This window comes from Gorilla gorilla, chromosome 6 (assembly GCF_029281585.2).
Source record: "Gorilla gorilla gorilla isolate KB3781 chromosome 6, NHGRI_mGorGor1-v2.1_pri, whole genome shotgun sequence".
Taxonomy (NCBI): Eukaryota; Metazoa; Chordata; class Mammalia; order Primates; family Hominidae; genus Gorilla; species Gorilla gorilla.
In genome coordinates this window covers 137570961-137582239 of record NC_073230.2, presented here as the reverse complement: position 1 = coordinate 137582239, position 11279 = coordinate 137570961, and the positions used below count along the sequence as shown (strand labels likewise).

At 45.6% G+C, this 11279-nt stretch overlaps 1 protein-coding gene across 1 annotated transcript in view; it reads right to left on the bottom strand.

Moving 5' to 3' along the window:
- Positions 1 to 1672: 1672 nt before the first annotated feature.
- Positions 1673 to 11279, bottom strand: part of METTL2B (methyltransferase 2B, tRNA N3-cytidine) — a 28039-nt gene continuing 18432 nt past the window's right edge. Inside the window, exons 7-9 of the mRNA XM_055392221.2 lie at positions 8866 to 8972; positions 6035 to 6100; positions 1673 to 5241 (exon numbers count right to left, since the gene is read on the bottom strand). Coding sequence (XP_055248196.2) covers positions 5177 to 5241; positions 6035 to 6100; positions 8866 to 8972 — 238 coding nt within the window. The 3' untranslated portion in view covers positions 1673 to 5176. The remainder of the gene's footprint in view (positions 5242 to 6034; positions 6101 to 8865; positions 8973 to 11279) is intronic.

Here is an 11279-nt window from a genome sequence, read left to right as displayed (position 1 = left end):
AGCAGCTTCACACCTGGAGCCACCTTCCAGCCCCACATAGCACCTTTTTTTTTTTTTTTTTTTTTTTTTTTTTTTTTGAGATGGAGTCTTGCTCTGTCACCCAGGCTGGAGTGCAATCTCTGCTCACTGCAACCTCCTCCTCCCAGGTTCAAGCAATTCTTCTACCTCAGCCTCCCCAGTAGCTGGTATTACAGGCTCCCACCACCATGCCTGGCTAAATTTTTTTTATTTTTAGTAGAGATGGGTTCTGCCATGTTGGCCAGGCTGGTCTCAAACTCCTGACCTCAGGTGATCCGCCTGCCACGGCCTCCCAAAGTGCTGGGATTACAAGCGTGAGCCACCACGCCCGACCCACCATTCTTGCATTAAGCATATTAAGAGATACCATTCAGAGCCAGACTGATAGTTGAGACAGTATTTATTTTTTAAGTGGCACTGAGGTCATATACTTTAATCCCTCCCAACACATATAACAGTCCTCTGCCCATCATTAGCGATTCTGAGGATGAAACGTTATGCAAAGTCCCTTACAGAGTCAAATTTGGCCTGAGAGATAAAAAGTCGAGCTTAGCAGATGGCAGGGAATAAAAGGGAGCAGGGGCAGGAGAAGGCTCGTCTTTTTAATCTAAGCCAAAGCCCAAACCAGGTGCCAGAAAGATAAAATAAAAACTGTGCCTATAGTTTTGAAATGCTTTAGGGATGCTGAAGGACAGTCTTTAGAGAATCATTTAAATTAATGTATCTATTCTTCATTTCAAAAGATAAATGAAATACCATCCCAGTGATTCAGTTTTTTCCAGTTTTAAGTAAATACGGTAATGGAAAAGATGGGAGCTCTCTTCCTCCCTTCATTCTTTGCTCCCACCTCTGAAAACCCATTAAGTGGGGCCAGTCGCGGTGGCTCATCCCAGCACTTTGGGAGGCCGAGGTGGGAGGATTGCTTGAGCTCAGGAGCTCAAGACCAGCCTGGGACACATGGTGAAACCCTGTCTCTACAAAAAATACAAAAATTAGGCTTGGTGGCACATGCCTGTAGTCCCATCTACTTGGGAGGCTGGGGTGGGAGAATCACCTGAGCCTGGGAGGTCGAGGCTGCAGTAAGCAGTGATCATGCTGCTGCACTCCAGCCTGGGTGAGCCTGTCTCAAAAACAACAACAAATAACCCCACAAGAAACTCAAATACCCATGGGTCCATACTGAGACAAGCAAATCAGATATGAGAAAGCTTTTCTGTACAAAATACCAACCAATCAGTGTAGAAGGAATGGAAGGATCAGAAACCACTATTTGGCAACCATCATAGTTATTCAGCCAAAAAACAGCAATAGATACTGAAACTAGGGGGTAGAAGTTTGATGAGGAACAGGATAGTCTCAAAGCACTTCCCTACAAAATACTTATTAACTTTACAGTGGCAGAACCTGGCAGACAACACAACTAAGTGACGTCACCAATAATGGGGAAATTCATAATCATGTGCCGCCTGATACGATCCTATGGGAGGAACACAGCATCACCTCTGAATATTCCTGCCCAAAATGCAGAGCCTGAACCAAATCATGAAGAAACACCAACAAACCCAATTCGAGTTTACACAATAGCCTCTTACCTTAAAATGCAAAGGTGCAAAAGCAAGCCTAAACTGTAGACTGAAGGAGACTGAGACACAACTAATAAAATCAATACAGTTATTTATTTTTTACATTTTTTTTTGTTTTTTATTTTGAGACGGAGTCTCACTGTTGCCCAGGCTGGAGTGCAATGGCGCGATCTCGGCTCACTGCAACCTCTGCCTCCCAGGTTCAAATGATTCTCTAGACTCAGCCTCCCAGATAGCTGGGATTACAGGCGCCCACCACCATGCCCAGATAATTTTTGTACTTTTTTTTTTTTTTTTGAGATGGAGTTTCACTCTTGTTGCCCAGGCTGGAGTGCAATGGCGCCATCTCGGCTCACTGCAACCTCCGCCTCCCAGATTCAAGTGATTCTCCTGCCTCAGCCTTCCAAGTAGATAGGGTTACAGGCATGCGCCATCACACCTGCCTATTTTGTATTTTTAGTAGAGACGGGGTTTCTCCATGTTGGTCAGGCTGGTCTCGAACGCCCGACCTCAGGTGATCCACCTGCCTTGGTCTCTCAAAGTGCTGGGATTACAGGTGTGAGCCACCATGCCCGGTCTGTATTGTTAGCAGAGATGGGGTTTCATTAAGTTGGCCAGGCTGGTCTCGAACTCCTGACCTCAAATGATCCGCCCACCTTGGCCTCCCAAAGTGCTGGGATTACAGGCGTGAGCCACCGCACCCGGCCTATTTTTAACATTTTTTAAAAAGTCAGGGTCTTGGCCGAGCGTGGTGGCTCACGCCTGTAATCCCAGCACTTTGGGAGGCCAAGGCGGGCAGATCACCTGAGGTCAGGAGTTCGAGATCAGCCTGACCAACATGGAGAAACCCTGTCTCTACTAAAAATACAAAAAATGTAGCTGGGTATGGTGGTGCATGCCTGTAATTCCAGCTACTTGGGAGGCTGAGGCAGGAGAATCACTTAAACTTGAGAGGCGGAGATTGCGGTGAGCCGAGATCGTGCCATTGTACTCCAGCCTGGGCAACAAGAGCGAAACTCCGTCTCAAAAAAAAAAAAAAAAAAAAAAAAAAAGTCAGGGTCTTGCTACATTACCCAGCCTGGTCTTGAACTCCTGGCCTCAAGTCATCCTCCTGCCTTGGGCTCCCAAAATGCTAGGATTACAGGAGCCACTGTGCTCAGCCAACATAATCATGTTTTTGTGTGACAAAGCTATTATTGGGACTACTGAGTAAACATGAATGGTTAGTGGCTGGCATTAATGTTTCCATGTATTCCTACTTGTGATGGATATATTTGGTAATATATTTGCTGATGTTGGGACATCAGAAAAAAATGGACTATTCTTGCAGTATTCCTATATAAATTTATTATTCCAAAATTTAGAAAAACATCAACAAGGTGAAAGCTAGGCATCTTTGTTTTTGAGATGCAGTTTCGCTCTTGTCGCCCAGGCTGGAGTGCAATGGCACCATCTCGGCTCACTGCAACCTCCGCCTCCCAGGTTCAAGCAATTCTCCTACCTCAGCCTCCTGAGTAGCTGGGATTACAGACGCCCACAACCATGCTGGGCTGGTTTTTTATTTTTTAGTGGAGACGGGGTTTCACTATGTTAGCCAGGCTGGACTGGAACTCCTGACCTCAAGTGATCTGCCCACCTCGGCCTCCCAAAGTGCTGGGATTATAGGCGTGAGCCGCCATGCCTGGTCGAAAAGTCCTTACTTTCTAAAATTAAGGATATATCCTATAACCACATGGATCAAGACAGAAATATGTAAAAATAATTGAAAAAATGCAGAACATAAAAAAAAAGGATCTAACAATTAGCTAGGCATGATGGTGCCCACCTGCAGTCCTAGCTACTCAGGAGGCTGAGGTGGAGGGATGGCTCGAGCCAGAAGTTCGAGGTGATAATGAGCTATCATTGCACCACTGAACTCCAGCCTGGGCAACAAAGTGAGAGCCCTGTCTCCTAAAAAAAAAAAAAAAAAAAAAGCATCTAACACTGACAGTGATCACATTCAGAAGTGAAGTGATGATGTGGTTAAAATTAAGAAGTTCTCTCAATTCCTTTTGTGTCAAACACTTAAGGGTGCAGTAAAAAAAGATAATTTTGCAAAAAGTGAAAATTCTTTTCTTTTTTTTTTTTGAGACAGAGTCTTCCTCTGTTGCCCAGGCTGGAATGCAGTGACATGATCTCGGCTCACTGCAACCTCTGCCTCCCAGGTTGAAACGATTCTCCTGCCTTAGCCTCCTGAGTAGCTGGAACTACAGGGGACTACAGGCGCATGCCACCATGCCCAGCTATTTTTTTTGGTATTTTTAGTGGAGACGAGGTTTCACCGTGTTAGCCAGGATGGTCTCGATCTCCTGACCTCGTGATCCACCTGCCTCAGCCTCCCAAAGTGTTGGGATTACAGGCATGAGCTACCTCACCCGGCCAAATTCTTTTAATTCTTTAGACATAGGTTAGAGGGGGAACAGTGCTTAAAATTCCATGGAACTAAGATTTTTTTTATTTTTTTGAGACAGAGTCTTGCTTTGTTGCCCAGGCTGGAGTACAGCGGCGCAATCTCAGCTCACTGCAACCTCTGCCTCCTGGGTTCAAGTGATTCTCCTGCCTCAGCCTCCCGAGTAGCTGGATTACAGGCACCCATCAACACACCCAGCTAATTTTTTTATCTTTAGTAGAGACGGGGTTTCACCATGTTGGCCACGCTGGTCTCGAACTCCTGACCTCAGATGATCTGCCCGCCTCGGCCTCCCAAAGTGCTGGGATTACAGGTGTGAGCCACCGCGCCTGGCGGAACTAAGATTAAAGCGAAGACCACGATCAATTACTTAACGAGAACACCACATTTTGATGCTGTCTACAGGGTCATTTTTTTTTTGTCAGGAAAATATCTGATCTGATTCTTCCCAGCTTGCTTCCCCTACAACTTAATAAGCCCTTCACTAACCCCTGTATGTATTAACTGCAATTGCCTAGCCCGGCATTTACACTCTCAAAAGATTTAACGCAATTACAGTCAAAAAACACTTGTCATATATAACACTTTTTCACATGGAAATAAATTGGTGGTTTAAGGTTTACAATTCCTTTGAATAAAATTTCAGTTATTAGTTACAAAATGCTAAGACAGATTGAGGTCTCAAAGAAAGAACTTGAGAAAATTATGTTTTAAACGACTTCACAAATATGAAGTATAATTGTTAGAATCCTGATACAAAGTAACTTTTCCTAGGTTTAAGGTTCAAGTCTGAATTCTTGAATTGTCCAACATCAACGAGACCTCATTTATATTCTTTTTATTTTATTATTACTTTCAGATACAGGGTCTCTCGCTATTTTGCCCAGGCTGGACTCCTGGGCTCAATGGATCCTCCCTGCCTCAGCCTCCTGAGTGGCTGGGATTACAGGCATGCACCATGCCCGGTGCTACAAATTTTTTTTAAAAAAAGCTCGGAAACACAACGGGCTTGCATCGTGTTGGCAGCAGGTGCCTCTTAGCTGGTGCTGGACAGAAGGGGCTTGCAGTATTTGCACTGAATCCAAACCCGGTACATTGTCAGTTGCTTCCCTCGGTTCACCTGCAGTCAGCGGTCCACCAGGTTCTGAACTTTTTCCAGTCCAGCAGTGGTTAAAAGCATGTCCAGTTCCTCTAGTGTGGAAAATAAAAGATGTTTATGCATTTTCCCCTCAAGAAAAGGCATTTTTATCTACTAAGTCCTTGTTAAATGGGGCTCTGGGAAGTTGCTGTCGTGTTTTTTACGTGGCCATTTGGTTATAAATGCAGTGGTGGCTTGGTAACAACAAGTTCATGTTTAGGTAGGGGAAGCCACTGTGTATAGGCCGCGGTTTTTTCTTTTTTAAAAACCTTTGGTTTATATTTGCCCTTTAGGCTCTATGAACACCTTAAAATTTATGCAAAAATATCTACGTATGTCAAAGCAATTGCTTTAGGAAAGAGGTTTCATCATCTTAACCAAAGGCTCAAAGAAGGTGACCCTAAAAAGGGCCCAGGAACAGAAGGCCCAAGTGAAGGATGAAGCCTGTGGATGGGCCAGTTGCAAAGGAGAGCAGTTCCCGGCACCCCTAGAACCCAGGGTTCACCCTGACCCGGGCACACCAAAGCACAACCCCGTGTAGAGGGTGAGACAGGCTGGACTGGAGGTGAGCCTTGCAGAGTGGGCAGGCTTCCCATTTTGGACAGTGGCAGACAGGGAGAGCAGAGCAGGACTGAAGGCATGGACAAGCCAGGGCTGCCTGGGGGCCCGAGTGGCTGGCTGCCATGGGTAGCCTAGCCCAGGATGGAAGAGGGTGTGAGCAGCAGGGAACCGCAGGAAACAGCCTGCCTAAAAGGCAGGAGGGGCCAGATAGTTTTCCTTCTGAACGTGCCTTGAAGACCATCTGGTACTGGGGACTTTTAGCGTAAAAAGATGAGTGTTTCATACCTTGTGTGAAGAAGTAAACTCTGGTTCCATCACCTCTCACGTAGAAATTTCCAGATAGACACTGGCCTGCAGAGTGATGTGTTAAAAATCAGAGACACTTTAAAGTGTCTCTTTGACTTGCATTGCTAAGGAATGTTAACTGAGAGGCCAGTTTGTTGGGTGGAGAGCACTCCTGCCTCAGTGCTTCGGGAAGAGCAGCTCAACGGGAGTAAGTCACAATGCCAAAAAACATGAGGTTCCTAAGCACCCCACTCCAAAACTCTAGAATTATTTGATGAAAACAACTTGTTCACTCTCCCAACCCTATTAAACTAACAGCACAAACTTTTTATTTATTTATTTTTTTTGAGACGGAGTTTCGCTCTTGTTGCCTAGGCTGGGTGCAATGGCATGACCTCAGATCACTGCAACCTCTGCCTCCCAGGTTCAAGTGATTCTCCTGCCTCAGCCTCCCAAGTAGCTGGGATTACAGGTTCCCACCACCACGCCCAGCTAATTTTTTGTATTTTTAGTAGAGACAGGGTTTCACCATGTTGGCTAGGCTGGTCTCAAACTCCTGACCTCAGGTGATCCACCCGCCTTGGCCTCCCAAAGTGCTGGGATTAAAGGCGTGAGCCACTGTGCCTGGCCTATTTTTTTTTTTTTAATTAAGCAATATAGCTGAGTTTAAGGAAACTTGAGACAACCATTACCATTTTGGTGGTGACTGTCCTTTGCATGTCTCTTCACGTGTCTACAGAATCATAAATACAACTCAGATGCTGTTTTGATCATGAACATGCTTTCCCTTCTGCTGCTAACCTCCCTGACCTCATCTCAGTTTACCAGCCTGGCACATACTTCTAGACCTTCCCGAATGCCCACATCATCACACGTGTATACGTATTTCCCTGCAGATACTGGTATACGGGGATGGAGTTTAAAATACTCCCTTGTACATTGCTCTCCTCTCACTGAATACACAACAGAAATCCTCCAAGTTCAGTGGTACGGGGTCCACCTCAGGTGACAAGCACGACATCTCCCTATCCAGAGGCATTCACTTTGTTTACAAAGTTTTGCTCCTGCATGTATTATGTGCTAGTTCTTGACTATATTCAAAAAAAGACTGGATTGAACAATTGGGTGCTTAAGAAAAGGCTGTAAGCTGGGAGCAGTGGCTCACGCCTGTAATCCCAGGATTTTGGGAGGCCGAGGTGGGTGGATCACCTGAGGTCAGGAGTTCGAGACCAGCCTGACCAACATGGTGAAACCCTGTCTCTACTAAAAATACAAAAAAATTAGCCAGGCGTGGTGGCACATGCCTGTAGTCTCGGCTACTCGGGAGGCTGAGGCAGGAGAATTGCTTGAACCCAAGAGACAGACGTTGCAGTGAGCCGAGATCATGCCATTGTACTTCAGCCTAGGAGACAGAGCGAGACTCCGTCTCAAAAAAAAAAAAAAAAAAAAAGGCTGTTAATACTGGGCATAGTGGCTCACACCTGTAATTCCAGCATTTTGGGAGGCCAAGGCGGGTGGACCCAGGAGGCAGAGGTTGCAGTGAGCCGAGATGGCGCCATTGCACTCCAGCCTGGGCAACAAGGGCAAAACTCCATCTGAAAAAAAAAGGCTGTAACAATTTCTTTTTCTACCAGTAATGAAGGAATGCACCTCTTTCTTTGAATTGGCCAGCAATAAGAAGTACTAACTCGTTATTTTTATTTCCTTGAAGTGTTGTTTACTGGCCATTTAGATATGTTCTTCTGTGAACTGGCTAAACACTCCTCACCTGCTTTTTGGGTGGGTCACTGATCTTTCCCTTATCAGTTTCATGACAGCTCCCTGAAGAGCAAAGATATTAAGTCTTTATCTATTATATGCACTGAAAATATTCCTTCTTACTCCGTCATTTGCCTTTTACATTTTTAATGGCATCTTTTGTCATGCCACATTTAAAATTATTTATGTCTTTCAAATGTCTTTTTTTTTTTTTTTTGAGACAGAGTTTCACTCTTGTTGCCCAGGCTGGAGTGCAATGGTGCGATCTCGGCTCACTGCAACCTCCGCCTCCTGGGTTCAAGCGATTCTCCTGCCTCAGCCTCCCGAGTAGCTGGGATTACAGGCATGTGCCACCATGCCCGGCTAATTTGTATTTTTAGTAGAGACAGGGTTTCTCCATGTTGGTCGGGCTGGTCTCGAACTCTTGACCTCAGGTGATCTGCCCGACTCGGCCTCCCAAAGTGTTGGAATTACAGGCATGAGCCACTGCGCCCGGCTGTCTTTCAAATGTCTTTCTAATAAAAGCTCTTCTAAAGGTAGCTGTCTTGCTTAAAAAGACCTCAATATCTAGATTATACAAGCCTCTTCAGTTTTCTTAAAAAAATATACTACTCTGTCACATATTAAATGGCTTTATATAAGGAGTTCTAATTCTAGAGTTTCTATTCTGATGGCAGCACCATTTTTTGATTATAGTGGCCAAATACCTTTTTTTTTTTTTAAATTATACTTTAAGTTCTGGGGTACATGTGCAGAACATGCAGGTTTGTTACATATGTATACACGTGCCATGGAGGTTTGCTGCACCTATCTACCCGTCATCTACATTAGGTATTTCTGCTAATGCTCTCCCTCTCCCAGCCCCCCCACCTCCAGACAGGCCCCAGTGTGTGATGCCCCCCGCCCCGTGTCCATGTGTTCTCATTGTTCAACTCCCACTTATGAGTGAGAAAATACGGTGTTTGGTTTTCTGTTCTTGTGTTAGTTTGCTGAGAATGATGATTTCCAGCTTCATCCATGTCCCTGCAAAGGACATGATCTCTAATGGTTAGGATTCAGCACTCTCAAAATACCTTTTTTAAACCGAAGCTGAGCCATGTCATAGCGGCCGTAATCTCGCAGAAGTACCATCCCCCCAGGTTTCAGAAGCCTGCTCAGCCTGTTGATAGCCTTCTGCATCCTGTGGAGCAGCAGGGAATGATAGTCAATCAGATCTCCTTAAAGACAGAGTTCTCTTTCCCTGTAGCATATCCCAAAAAGCCAGTGGACTTCCTCAACTGACACACCAAGTCTGAGATCTAAGCTCCTCTACTCTTCAGTTAGAACTGAAGGACGTTAGCTGCCTGCTCACAGCTGTGGCCTCGATCCACTGCCTTCAGCCCGAAGAGGCCCAAGGACAGCCTGCTTCTGCCATAAGAAAGTTCCCTGCTCCCGGCCAGGTGCGGTGGCTCATGCTTGTAATACCACCATTTTGGGAGGCTGACGCAGGCGGATCAAATGAGGTCAGGAGTTTGAGACCAGTCTGGCCAAAATGGTGAAACCCCGTCTCTACTAAAAATACAAAAAGTAGCCAGGTGTGGTGGCGTGCGCCTATAATCCCAGACACTCAGGAGGCTGAGGCAGGAGAACTTCTGGAACCTGGGAGGTGGAGGTTGCAGTGAGCCAAGATTGCACCACTGCCCTCCGGCCTGGGCGGCAGAGTAACTGAGACTCCGTCTCCAAAGAACAAACAAACAAACAACAGTTCTCTGCTCTCCATCTGGCTCACTTCCCCACTGTCCTAGATAGCCATCTTTGCCCTGTGCTCCTGTGGCTAAGCCGAATCCTGAGCATCCAGTGGGTTCTGCTAGGTGACCTATCTGCCTGCACCATTAGACCTGAGCTCTTTCAATGTAGGGGCGGTATGTTTCTGTTTGTTAAATGAAGACTTGTCCTCAAGAACTTACAAGTTACATGGCAATACAATCAGTATGCAAATGAGTATAACAGACAGAGGGTTTTACACTTAGGTCTGCGCTTTCCATATGCAGTGTTCTTCAAAAGTCTTGGTGCAGGTTGAAGCTTTCATAACTTCAGAAGTCTAAATGCTACAAACTTCACCAAAAAAAATTTCAAAGTCTATTTAAATTTTGCATAATGAATGTTTCCCACTTAAAAAAAACAAAAAACAAAAAAACGGCTAAGGCAGGCAGATCACCTGAGATCAGGAGTTCGAGACCAGCCAGGCCAACATGGTGAAACCCTGTCTCTACTAAAAATACAAAAAAATTAGCCAGGGATGGTGGCAGGCACCTGTAATCCCAGCTACTTGGGATGCTGAGGCAGGAGAATCGCTTGAACCCGGGAGGCGGAGATTGCAGTAAGCCAAGACCATAGCACACACTCCAGCCTGGGCAACAAGAGTGAAACTCTGTCTCAGAAAACAAACAAACAAACAAACAAAGAAAAAGCAGCCGGGGTCCTGCTCTGCTATGTTGCCCAGGCTGGACTCTTGGGCTCAAGTGATCCTCCTGCCTCAGTCTCCTAGGTAGCTGGGACTAAAAGTGTGTGCCACTGTGGCTGACTTGAATTTTAAATTTTAATAATTTGTTTTAGTCCATGTCAATTTTTAAAAAGTTTGTAGCATTGAAACTTCTAAGGTCATAGGTTTTTTTTGAGACAGGGTCTCACTCTGTCACCCAGGCTGCAGTGCAGTGGTGTGATCATAGCTCACTTCACTGCAGCCTCAAACTCCTGGGCTTAAGCCATACTCCTGCCTCAGCCTTCTGAGTAGCTGGGACTACAAATATGCACCTGGCTAACTTTTTTATTTTTATTTTTAGTAGAGACGGGGGTCTTGCTTTGTTGCCCAAGCTGGTCTTGAGCTCCTGGCTTCAAGCACTCCTTCCACCTCAGCCACCCAAAGTGGTGGGATTATAGGCGTGAGCCACTGTGCCTGGTCAACCTCTGCAATTATTAAAGTTTAAAACCATGGTAGGCCTTTTGGGTTATCCTGCATATGCCTTTATTTCACACTCATCCTCTCAGGTTGGATGACTTCAGTACCCTTCTAGAGGAAGTGTGGCCTTCTAGAGGAAGGTCAATCACTCAAAGCTCCTATCCTGTGCAGCCAGCAAGGGGTCCTTGGACTCTGGGAGATAAACCAGGATCTCAATCACTGGTCCCTGCAGTCTCTAGTCATGTAATCTGGCTTCCTAACACCAGCTTACCTTGACCTTTAACACTAATTTACTTAATCATCTTTGCAGGACTCCGATGACACAGAATGAGGAGATATTTGAAGTCTCTAATCTCATGATTTCATGGGTATAGTTTACCCTAACATTTGCCAACCCCCAGCCTGTCCAGACTCACTGCACTCTGGCAGTGACAAGGGCTTCCATGGAATTAGTCCATGGTATCTGAATCTCTTAGCCACCATCTGACTCTGCTTTCTTGAGAAGATAGTTTTGGTCAGGTGCAGTGGCTCATGCCTGTAATCCCAGCA